Source organism: Elephas maximus, chromosome 16 (assembly GCF_024166365.1).
Source record: "Elephas maximus indicus isolate mEleMax1 chromosome 16, mEleMax1 primary haplotype, whole genome shotgun sequence".
Classification (NCBI taxonomy): Eukaryota; Metazoa; Chordata; class Mammalia; order Proboscidea; family Elephantidae; genus Elephas; species Elephas maximus.
The window spans coordinates 66,194,735-66,208,125 of NC_064834.1; the positions used below are offsets into that span (position 1 = coordinate 66,194,735).

The 13,391-nt window shown below is 35.8% G+C and overlaps 1 protein-coding gene across 7 annotated transcripts in view; it reads left to right on the plus strand.

Moving 5' to 3' along the window:
• Positions 1-13,391, plus strand: part of ATRNL1 (attractin like 1) — a 685,371-nt gene that overhangs the window by 202,402 nt on the left and 469,578 nt on the right. For all 7 annotated transcript variants that reach the window (XR_007513388.1, XR_007513389.1, XM_049854677.1 and 4 more), the window contains one exon: positions 12,019-12,113. Coding sequence is in view for 5 of the 7 variants with exons in the window: in XM_049854677.1 (XP_049710634.1) it covers positions 12,019-12,113 (95 nt within the window). In the remaining 2 variants the exon portion in view is untranslated. The remainder of the gene's footprint in view (positions 1-12,018; positions 12,114-13,391) is intronic.

Genomic DNA, 13,391 nt, shown 5'->3' on the forward strand with positions numbered 1-13,391 from the left:
TGATCAAGTAGATTCTGATTCACAGTGACCCTGTAGTCGCTATATAATTACCTAGCTATAATTGTCAAAAGAACTGTGGTTAAGAATTATAGATACATTGGGAATATATTACAAGAAGGCCTGACCTAATCTGTGGGAGGGAGAGAGGGAGTGGCTTAGGCAAGGGAATTCTCAGGCTGTGATGTGAAGGATGACTTGGTACAAGGAGCAGTGATGGTGTGAGGGTGGGAAGAAGCAGGTTAAGTGAGGCAGCATGTGCTAAGGCCTGTGTCAGGAAAGAACATGGCATGTATGAGTTCCTAAAAGAAAGCCAGTAAGATTGAAACGCAGAGAAAAAAGGGGAAGAGAAGCAAGAAATGAAGCTTATGAGGTCTGCAGGAGCCAAATGTGCAGTACTTCATAAAACATGTCAGGATTTTGGTCTTTATCATAAAAACAACGGGAACCGCTGGAGGGTACTAAAAGGAGGGTAAAATTTTGAGACTTGAGTTTTAAAATAGTCAGCTTTCAGTGTTTAAAACAGTTTGGTGGGGCAATAGAGCATGAAAGAGACCCTTTTTGTTTATTTTCTGTTGCATTTTATAGGAGTTACATGTTAAAGATGACTGTGAGACATTGAGAATGTGAATGTACTTGGAATTATATTCACATAAGTTATAACATTTACTAAACAATTCTCTAAATCAGTAAATCACGTTTATAAACACAAAAAACGAAAAAACCTAACTCGCTGTTGCATTGATTTTGACTCATAGTAACAATTTTTTTTTTAATTTTTATTGTGCTTTAAGTGAAAGGTTACAATTCAAGTCAGTCTCCCACACAAAAACTTATATACACCTTGCTACATACTCCCAATTGCTCTTCCCCTAATGAGATAGCCCACTCCCTCCCTCCACTCTCTCTTTTTGTGTCCATTTCACCAGCTTCTACCCTCTACCTTCTCATCTCCCCTCCAGACAGGAGATGCCAAGATAGTATCAAGTGTGCACCTGATCCAAGAAGCTCACTCCTCACCCAGCATCCCTCTCTAACCCATTGTCCAGTCCAATCCCTGTCTGAAGAGCTGGCTTTGGGGATTGTTCCTGTCCTGGGCCTACAGAAGGTCTGGGGGCCATGACCACTGGGGTCCTTCTAGTCTTAGTCAGACCATTAAGTCTGGTGTTTTTACAAGAATATGGGGTCTGCACCCCACTGTTCTCCTGCTCCCTCAGGGGTTCTCTGTTGTGTTCCCTGTCAGGGCAGTCATCAATTGTAGCCGGGCACCACCTAGCTCTTCTGGTCTAATGCTGATGTAGTCTCTGGTTTATGTGACCCTTTCTGTCTCTTGGGCTCGTAATTACCTTGTGTCCTTGGTGTTCTTCATTCGTCTTTGATCCAGGTGGGTTGAGACCAATTGATGCATCTTAGATGGCCACTTGCTAGTGTTTACCTAAAACATGTTTGAACTCTTGGTATTGCTGTCAAAGTCTATGTATATTCTTTTCCGACTCCTTGGGATGGCTAAATACATGATCGTGAACTCATATGTTTTTGAGCAAATATATAACTATATGTAAATATACATATGAGAATCTGTTTGACTTTCGAAATCTTTCAGAATTCATTCAGCACCAAATATAATAAGAAAAGTGAAGTAACATTTATTGAATGCCTTTATTTCATGAGAAAGTCTTTTTTAAGCCAAATACACACTCATGGAATTATGTTTAATCCTCAGAGCAATCCTGTGAGATAGGCTGTTTTATTCCCATTGTACCAATGAGTCTCTGAATTTAATTAAGTTGCATAAGATAACCCAGTAGAAAAGTCGGAGATTCCAGTCTAGGTCTCCTTAAATGCTGTAGGTAATGTTAAAGTCAAGTAAAATACAATATTAGCTGAAACATTAATATGGGTAAAAACAAAACAAGTCATTAGGCCTTAGTTCTTTCTTAAACAATTCAAAATTTACGTACAGTAATTCTGGTTCCCAAGTAAGATAAATTTTGCACAAACAGTGCCATTGATATACACGAATCTAGATTGCTTCCATTTGTGACCCTGGCATGCCTGGCTATTTGGATCTCAGATCTATAGATATTTCCAGTAAACACTTTGATGATTTTTATCAATGGTTACTGTTTTTTAAAAATATACATTGTTTCATTTAGCTTTTGCTGAAAGAGTAGAACAAATGTCAGATGTTTGGTTATTTGCTATTTATCACCCCAATTCATAAAGCTGTGTACTCAGAAACTTTTTTCATAGTTCAAATTCTCTTTCAAAATGTCTTTTTCTGTATGTAAAATTTCAGTCATCCCTCTCCAAGTGATCATTGGTTTTGTGGAATATCTGACCTCTTTAAACATTTTTACAGGTTAAAGACCTTTCTCTATATTTTAGTTTCTTAAGCTTCTTTATCATGCTGAGTATTTTACTCATAGGCTTAATTTTGTGCATAATCTTTTATTAATTCTTTGTTCTAAATAGCAGCCACTTTTTTGCCTCATGACTGCTACCCCTGTACCGGGTGAGCTACTTTAAAAATCTGATATTGCATGTTGAAACATAACCCTGGATGCACTCTAGTCAGAGAACACCAGAATGAGAAACGGATCATCTTATGTTTTTATAGCCTATACTTAAAAAGTAGGTGAATTAGAAATGATATATGCCATATTGGGAAAGAAATATACCTATATAGATCTAATTATTGAGCAATATAAGTATATATCATGTGAAAAAACATACTTTTCCATATGCTTTAAAATGCATGTAAATTGTATCATACTCTTAGTATCCTACAAATTGTTTTAACGTACAACATATTAGAGATTTATCAGTGAAGATATATGTAGCACTAACTCATTTATTTGAATTATGTATAGTATTTATTTGTATAGGAACCCTGGTGAGGCAGTGGTTAAGCACTCGACTGCTAACCAAAATGTGGGTGGTTTGAAACCACCAGCTGCTCTACGGGAGAAAGATGCAACCGTCTTCTTCCACAATTGTTACAGCCTTGGGAACCCTATGGGGCAGTTCTGCCCCATCCTATAGGGTTGCTTTGAGTAGGAATCAACTTGAAGGCAATGGGCGGTTTATTTGTATAGATATACCAAAATTTGTTTATTCATTGTCCTCTTGATGGATATTTAGGTTGTGTCCAATATTTTACAATTACAAGTAATCCTGCAATTAACATTCTTATGCATTTCTTCTTAAGTACGTGTGCCAGAGCTTCTCTGGGGATATATAGCTAGAAGCGGAAATACAGATTTACTAGATAGGCCAAGTTGCTCTGCCAGGTATTAAAGTATTTTTACCAATTGATGCTCCACGAGTGTACAAGGAGCTTCCCTTTTTTCCCACTTCTCACCGACAGCTTGTGCTTTTAGGCTTTTTATTACTTTCTAATCTGATGTTTTTTTAATCTGATGGTTTGAAATAGCATCTTCTTGTTTTCACTTGTATTTCCCTGATGACTAGTAAAGTTGAAGATAATTGCACATATTTATTATCTATTTGGGTTTCTCTTCTAAGAATTGTTGCTCGTATTTTTTGTCCTTTTTCATTTTGTAGTTTGTCTTTTTCATATTGTTAGTATTTTTGTAAATTGATTTATAGAAGTTAATAGATTCGGGATACCAATCCTTTGTTGGTTGTATGCGTTGATGTATATTCTCACAGTCCATGGCTTGTTTCTTACCTTTGCTAAAATGGCATTTGTTGTGCAGAGGTTTTAAATTTTATTAATATTTTCCTTTTGTGATTTGTGCCTGACTTAAGAAATTTCTTCATTCAGGTAATGAAAAATAGTCTCTTGTATATTTCCTGAAAGTTTCTCTTTTAACATTTATGTTTTTAATTAATTGGAACAGTTTTTATTTTTTATATGGGATATAAATACCTACTGTAGTTTTACACAAATAGTGCACACCTTCTGAGTTTGTTTGCCAGCTGCTCTCCCCCCTCCAGGTGTTTTCTTAAGGACAGCTATGCTAATTTTTTTTTACAAGTTGCTGTAAAAAATTAGCATGGGACACTAACAAAAATGCCTCACGAAGGGAGGGAGCAGCTATCAAGTAAACGTAGAAGGTGTGTGTTATTTGCATAAAAATACAGTATTTTATTTTTTATTTTGATCCCAGCACCATGTATTGCATAGTTTGCACAATTCATTGCATAGTTTGTCTTTTCTACACTAGTTCGTAATGCCACTGCTTCATAGGTAAAATTCCCACACATTCAGAGCCCTATGACTTGCCTTACTATTCTGTTCTGTATATGTACCTAGTTATTCATGTGTCACCCATAGTACTACATTGTCTTAATTGTTATGGTTTTGTAATACTTCTTTTTATCTGGTAGAGTAGAACACACCTCCCACTATTGTTTTCTTCAAAATTTTCTCTTACATACTTCGACATTTGTTCTTCTATGCGAATTTTAGGATCACTTTCTCAAGTTCATGAAAATCTTTATTTGGTTATTGATTGGAATTTCATGGAATTCATAGATATACTTGAGAAGCATGATGATCTTTACAATATTGAGTCCAACCATGAACATGGTACATCTCTTTATTCAGATGTTTTATGTTTGCCTATAGTAATACTGGTTATTAATATAATTTAGGAAAACTAATGATTTTTGCATGCTTATCATGTATCCAGCATTTTGCTGAATTTTCTAAATAAAGTGTTTACTGTAGGTTTTTTTTTTTTTTTAATAGTTTCCATTTAGACAGTCATATCATCTCTAAACAGGGCACTATTTATTTCTTTTTAGCCATATACTTTGATTCTTTTCTTTTTTACCCTATGTACTAGCTAGAACCACCAGTACAGTGTTGACAAGAGAAATGGCAATTGTGAGCATCCAAGTCCTGTTTCTAATTTTAATAAACTATTTAAAAAATTTCAACCTGAAGTATGATGTTGTCACTAGGCTTTAGGCAAATATCCTTTATCAGTTTAAGGGCATTCCCTTTAATCTGATTTGCTAAGCATTTCTCATAATTATATTTGAATTTAATTAAGTGATTACTGTGTATCAATTAAGATGATAATATTTATCTTCTCTTAACAAGTACGTTATATTTATAAATTTCCTGAAATTGAGGTATCTTCTTATTCCTGGTGCTCCTTGGAAACCCCGTGGGGCAGTTCTACTCTGTCCTATAGGGTCGCTATGAGTCGGAGTCGACTCAACAGCAGTGGGTTTTTATTATTCCTGGATAAGCACTATTTGCTCAAGATGAGTTATCATTGTTATTTTTTTATTGTTGAATTTAGTATATTATCATTTTTAGCTTCATGTTTATAAATTTCATAAGAGAGAAATGTAAAAATTCAAAATTATAGCTGAATGTATTTGCCGTTTATGCAACATTCCACCCAGCAAGAGCAGAGTATGTCCCCCTTTAAAGGGCTTTTAGAGTGTTCATCAAGAACAGGTATTCTTAGTACATTCAAAGGGGAAGGAATAGTCTGTTCAATAAATGGTATTGGAACAACTGAATCTCACATGAAAAAGAATGATGTTGGACCCCTACCTCACAACATATATGAGATTAACTCAGAATGGATTAATGATCTAAATATAAGAACTAAAACCATAAAACTCTTAGAAGAAAACATAGAGGTAATGCTTTGAGATCTAGTTTTTAACAGTGTATTCTTAGATATGACACTAAAAGCTCAAGCAACAAAAGACAAAACAGATAAATTGAACTTCATCAAAACTAAAAGCTTCTGTGCATCAAGGGACTTTATCAAGAAAGTGAAGAGATGACGCACAGAGTGGGAGAATAAATTTGGTAGCCATATATCTGATAATGGTTTAATATCCTGAATATATAATGATTTTCTACAATAACAAAAAGGCAAACAACCCAATTTAAAAATGGGCAAAGGACGTGAATAGACATCCCTCCCAAGAAGGTATACATATGGTCAATAAGCACATGATAAGATTTCAACAGCCATGGAAGCAGCAGTCAGGAAATCAAATGAAGCATTGCACTGGGCAAATCTGCTGCAGAGGACCTCTTTAAAGTGTTGAAAAGCAAAGATGTCACCTTCAAGACTAAGGTGTGCCTGACCCAAGCCATGATATTTTCAGTCACATCATATGCATGTGAAAGCTGGACAATGAATAAGGAAGACTGAAGAAGAATTGTTGCCTTTGAAATGTGGCTTTGGTGGAGAATATTGAATATACCATGGACTACCAAAAGAATGAACAAATCTGTTTTGGAAGAAGTACCACCAGGATAGAATGCTCTTTAGAAGCAAGGATGGCGAGACTGTGTCTTACATACTTTGGACATGGTGTCAAGAGGGATCAGTCCCTGGAGAAGGACATCATGCTTGGCAATGTACAGGGTCAGTGGAAAAGAGGAAGACCCTCAACAAGGTGGATTGACACAGTAGCTGCAACAATGAGTTGAAGCATAACAACGATTGTAAGGATGGCACAGGACTGGGCAGTTTTTCATTCTGTTGTGCATAGTGACCGTATTAGAACTGACTCGATGGCACCTAACAACAACAACAACAAGATTCCCAATAACATTGGTCATTATGGAAATGCAAATCAAAACCACACTGAGATACCACCTTATACCCACTACCCAAAACCTAGGGTGGCCAATACCAGAAAAACAAAAAATAAGTATTGATGAGGATGTGGAGAAATTGGAATGCTTATCTGTTGCTGGAGGGAATGTAAAATAGTGCAGCTGCTGTGGAGTTTTCTCAAAAAATTAAACATGGAATTATATGACCCAGAAATTCCACTCTTAGTTATATACCCAAAAGAACTGAAAACAGGAACTCAGATACTTGTATACCAGTATTCACTGGAGTATTATTAACAATAACCAAAAGTTGGAAACAACCCAAGTGTCCATCAGCATGCAGATGGTTACACAAAATGTGGTAAATCCATTCAATGAGGTATTATTAAGCCATAAAACAAATGAAGTTCTGATACATGCTATGACATGGATGTGAAACCTTACGATGAGTAAAGTAAGTCAGACACAAAAGCACAAATATTGTACAATCCCACTTATAGAGATCAAAATTTTTTAATGGTTACCAGGAAATGGGAGGAGGGGAAGGGAAGGGGAGTTATTACTTAAGGGATACTGAGTTTCTGTTTAGAGGGATGAAAAGCATTTGAAAATGGACAGTGTTGATGGCTTCACAACATGGTGAATGTAATTAATATCACTGAATTATACATCTAAAAGTAGTTAGAATGGCAAATATTTTGTTATATACATTTTATCATAAAAAGAAGCATCCTCCTGATGTTAGTTAATGGTGTTGATCAGTTCGTTTGTATCCTTGCAATTTTTCTTTTTAATGGTTCTATTGGTTACTGAAGAAGGGATGTTAATGTTCCCAACTATAATTCTGGATTTGTCTGGTTTTCCTTTCAATCCTGTCTTTTTGCTTCCTGTATTTTAAATCTCTGTTTTCAGTGTATGTACATTTAGAATTGTTATGTCTTCTTGGTGAATTGACCTTTTTTATCATTATGTTATATCTCTCTTTGTCCCTGGTAATTTGTCTGATGTTAATATAGTCAACTCTAGTTGGGAAAGGTACCACTTCTTTGCTGAACTTCACTTAGTAAAGGGCAGAGATTGTGACCATGCTCCACCCCACAATCTCCACCTGGTGGGGAGGGGGAGGAACATCACTCCTGCTTGCATTAGAGCCTTGCGGAGATAATTTACTGTAGTTTACCGGTACTTTACTGCAACAATACAGGTTCCACTTTTCATTAGTGTGGGGTAGGTATGGTTTACGGAGTTGCACCCACAGTCTGCACAGCAGGCTTTTCTTGGGACTCTTTGATCTGAAGTTGGTGTTTCCAGGTTGTGGGCTACTGTGGTATCCAGGTAGGAATATATAGGAGGCAAAAAAGGAAACAAAAATTAGGGAGCTCTCCGATGGGTCCTTTCTTGAGACCCAAGTTCTCAAACCACCGTCTTGATTCCACCTTTCAGAGCCTTATGATAGTTTTGTATATTTTTATCGTGAGGTTTTAGTTATACAGTCTCTCCTCACTTATCCACATGATTAGTTTCCAAAGACCAGGTCATTATGCGAAATCGGTGTTAGGCGAAGGTGGAGAATGACCACATCAGATTACAAAATGGAGGATGACTACATCATTACATAACTAGCAAGTTACCTCATTTCATAACTGCCAAATTACATCATTACATAACTGCTAAACCACAAAGAATCATGGCCCAACCAAGCTGACACATGACATTAACCATCAAAGCCATCGTTACTCTTGCCTCGCAACTCAGAGTTTGTTACTGCCATACATACATAGTGCGCAAAATAGTTGGATAGTAGATTTTTTACTATTGTTGTAAATGTGAAATGTAGGACAACAAGACAGTCGATAAGTGAGGCAAAAGTAATTAGTAGGAGCAATACAGTGGAATGTAATTACTCTATTTTGTCTGGAACCAGCAGTTTCTCTTTATTGTCATGTCTAGACTTTCCTACACATGTATCATTTGCACCAGAAATTGAGCCAAGTGGTACCCCTCCCCCCCAACCAAAATATACCATGTTCTTAATCTCCATTATTCATTTGGACATGTTTTCCCTTCTGCTTTCATTGTCCCTTCCTCAACTTTTTTTGCCTAACTTCTGCTCAGTTTTCAAAGTGCATCTAAGTGCCTCCTCCTCTGGTGAGCCTTCCCTATCCATCTAGTCTAATTTGTACTATCTCCTATTCCCTTCATCTCCTTGCAAGTGCTTCTGTCCCAACCCATGTAATATATTGTATTATTGATTTACTGAATTATTTGTTCTAATTACCTTTCTTATTAAACCACATGTTCTTTGAGGGTAGAAAATATGTATTTTATCATTTCCATTTTTCCAGTACCTACTTTCTGGTATGTAGGTGGAACTCAGTGAATGTTTATTGAATAAACAAATAAATATAGTATTATTAATATATCTGTGAAAATATTCTTAAAAGACATGTGACAGTGAAATGTAATTGAAGTCTGAATTTGGAGATACCTGTAATCTGCTAAGAATGAATTTTGAAATAATATTATAGATAATATTACTGTCTTATGCAAGGAGCCCTGGTGGTACAATGGTTAAGCACTCTGCTGCTAACCGAAAGGTTGGTGATTGAAACCTACCCAGCGGCTCCATGTGAGAAAGACCTGGCGATCTGTTCGCTTAAAGATTACAGCCTAGAAAACCCTGTCACATGGGGTTGCTATGAGTTGAAATTGACTGGATGGGACCTAACAACAACAACAACAAGAACAACACTGTCTTACGCATGTGCTCTGAGCTCTTTTGCCCTTCCTTTACTTTATTCCTTATAGTTGACAAACCCCAATCCAAGGTACAATGAATTCTCTGCTTGCCCTGCATACTCAGCTAGAAAAAAATATACAATTAGGCTAACTAGTCTCGCTTCAGTATCGTGATCACAAGTATGTTTGTAATGTAACCTACCTATCCTACTATATTTCCTTACCTATTTGCTTTCTCTCTTCTTAATGACTGTTCTATATCTTTTCCTCTCTCTTCACATCTCCAACACACCCCCGCCACGCCACCACCACATTCTCAGTCTTAGCTGGCAGACTTTCTGATTTTACTGAGAAGATAGAAACAATCCAAAGACAGCTTCCATTTGACCCACCTCTACATTTTTCCTAACTACTACTTATACTCTACCTTCTCTCCCTCAGTAATGAGAACCCGTATGCAAACCCGGTCTTTCTTTTATTTGCATTAGTATCAACTTTACTCATTCGAGGACAGTGCTTGAAAATTTCGCCGCTCTCCTGTTTCATCAATTTTTCCATTCTACCTAATCTTTTAGTCAGGATAAAAACATTCTGTTCCACCCAATTAAAAACAAAGCCCTCTCTCACTTCTCTTGATTGCATTTATCCCTTCAGATACTTTGTCATTTCTCTATATTCATTCATGATCCCATACATTATTTGAATAATTTAATTTGAACTGAGTAGCACTCTTCCTAATTTTGTTCTCGGATTGAGTTTATTCTTTCTTTCCCAGCTGGCATTGGGATTGATCATTGCCACACACAAGATAAATTGTGTTGATCTAATATTTGCAACTCCACTAAGCAAGAATAAATAAGAGGAGAGAAATAAAGCTTGGATGCCTGGCCAAGAATTTGGTGGCAGAGGACTGGAATCCATTATGACTGAAAAATGTCCTCAGGTTTAGGAAAGGGTCTGCCCAGAACTGCTCAGGTGTCTCAGTTCAGTCAGGCTCACACTCATGAAGGCCGTCTGCTCCTGGCTTCTCAAGACTTTGTTTCAAATTTGAAAAAAAATCAAGGATAATTGTGCAGACAAATTCGTGAAAATTCTTCTGAAATGCTTGCTGTTCTTCAGCGGTATTTTTCATTCATGCTTAATAGATACTGTGTTTCTTCAAGATTGCAGCCCTACTTCTGAACCTGTTAATGTCTTTCTTTCTTTGAAAGGCTACCTCCATTTCTTCAGCTAATCCTTTTGGCTCTGTCCTCCAGTATATTCCCAATAACTCAACACTTCTCACCACCTCCACTGGATGACCCTGGCCACCACCATCTTTTGCCTCCATTATTGCCACGGCCTGTTTACGAGAATTGCAGATAAGGCTTGTTCTGCTTTGGGGTTTTAATACTTGTTTCTTCTGCCTGGAATACTTTTACTCCAGTAAACTCTCCATGGGTTATTCTCTTAGTATCTTGGGTCTTTAAATGTTCCTTCGCAGGGACATTTAAAAGTGTAAGCCTACCCTGCCCCTGTAACAATTTTACAGTCTCTAGTTTTTCTTCATAGCCATCATCTGATATACCGTATATGTAAATTACTTATTTTCTATGTCCATCTCATAGAATATAAGTTACATGAAGACATTAATTTTTATCTTTCACTTATTGTTTTATTTCCAGGGCTTTAGACCAATGCATGGTCCATTGAATTTACCTCTCTATTTTCTGGCAGTCACATGAAATTTGGAAATATGATCTATTGCATAATTTTCATTACCAGATATAAGGATGTATATAAATTCTTAGAAAGACAAAGCATTACCTTGTACTAACTTATGCAAGAAATATATAGAGTAGATCTTATAAAGTATGCAAGTAAGCAACATAAAGAACAACTTGAAGAGTAAATCCAGTTATGACTGAGGACATAATATGAAAGGCATGTGTTCCCAAAGTAAAAGTCATCTCTGTTTATTTAAAATAATTTGAATTTTTAAAAAATAAAAGTTGCGTTTTAGCATTATGAGCAATACTTCACTTTCATGTAACATGTGATGCTACTTATGACCTGTAAAATTTAAATGTTTCACCTTGGTTTCAGCATTATTCACGGACCTGATTAGAAATTGCTCTCCTTTACATTCCTTTTATCAGTTGTAAATAAGGGTCGATTCTGTAGCTTGATGTTTATCACAGAATCACTCAAAGTTCCTAAAAGTAGAAATAACCTAAATGACAAAGGAAGAAGTAAATGTATTACTGCATATGATGAAATATAATTTAGCCGTTAAATCTCATATTTCCAAAGAATTTTAGTGTTATGAAAATAGGATACCAAATGTCTGCCTGTCTAACTATCTACAGAATTTTAGCTGGAATAAATGCACCAAAATGTTCAGTATATTTCTCTCTAGTTGTAGGATTATGGATGACTTTATTTTTTTTTAACTTTTATATAGTTTCCAGAATATCCACAGTGACTATGTAGTACTTTTATAATGACAACAAAGATAATAAATAGATATGATATTTAAGGCATTAGATTTCTTCTGTGTCTTTTTGTTTCTTAATGCCAAATATCTATATTTTGCCAATTTTGAAGTAGGCCACTAGTACTTAATGATGACTGTATGTTTTCAATACTGGTGTACAACGTGTTTTCACCTAACTTTTGTTTTTCAAACAGTTTTTTTAAAGTACATTATCAGGATTCTATTATTTTCCCTACAGACAGCCTTTTGATTGACTATCAGTTTACCTTCAGCTTATTACAGGAAGATGATCGTCACCATACTGCCATAAACTTCATAGCAAACCCAGAACAGGTGAGGAAAGAGCATTTATCTCTTATAATACTAGTGTGAAAGGATGCAACTTTTCTGTCATATTTCATTGAGATTTTACCTCTTCTGAGACTTACTATTCTATAGGATTTTTTACTAAAGACTGTTCCTGTTATTCTTTTCTTTTCGTAAAACTTAGGTTTCCTTGGGTTTTGGAGAATTTGTGATTTCTGTATTTCAGATAGGGTGTGTTGGTGGTTCAGTGGTAGAATTCTCACCATCCCTGCCAGAGACCCATGTTTGATTCCCAGCTAGTGCACCTCATGTGCAGCCATCACCCATCTGTCACTGGAGGTTTGCATGTTGCTATGATGTTGAACAGGTTTCAGTGGAGCTTGCAAGCTAAGACAGACTCGGAAGAAAGGCCTGGTGATTTATGCCTGAAAGTCAGGCAGTGAAACCCTATGGATCACAATGGTCTGATTTGCAGCTGATCATGGGGCCAGTGCAGTACCAGGCAGTGTTTGTTCCATTGTGCATGGGGTCACCTGAGTCAGGCCAGCTCCATGGCACCTAACAATAACAGCGTATTTCAGGTTGTGCAAATAGTCCTACAATTTAAATTACGTATTGTACATGTTTTATTATTTCTCAGGATCATAACAGTGTTTATGTTTATAATTATTCACTCAAACTTGGAGTGGTCTTATCTGAAAATAGAGCCCATGATTTCAAAACATCCTGTATTAAATATATTTTCTTTCTCTTACCAATACATCAACTTAGGAAAAAGCCCTGATATGGTCTAGAAATAACAGATACATTGCTTTCCATCTGAGACTTTATAAAATTTGAAAAAGTCCAGGGAATGGAAATATGAACCATATACTTTATTTGAGTGTAATTTTACTTCTTTTGAAACAAAAATAAGCCTTTCAAAATGAAGATGTTGTGTTAAATAAATGTTCTTATTATGCATTAATCTGTATTTTTAAATCCATATAGTTCTAATAGCTTTTTAAAATAGGTGAAATCTCTAAATATATTCTAACAGTTGCTGGCATTTTCCTTTTAAAATATTTTATTGGACTTGCTAATAAACAATATAATTTATTATATTTTTATTTTCTAGGAAAATAGGATCTAAAAAACCATAGATCAGTTCATCTCATTGTTTCTTATTCCTTAGATTTTAAGTAGTGGCTGAATTCTTGAGAGTACATTTAAAGTTTTAACTTCTTAAATAAGGTTTTGTATGATACTTTTAAATACAGTACTTTCTGCACTGATTTTCTGAGTTCTTATAAAGATAAGTTAATA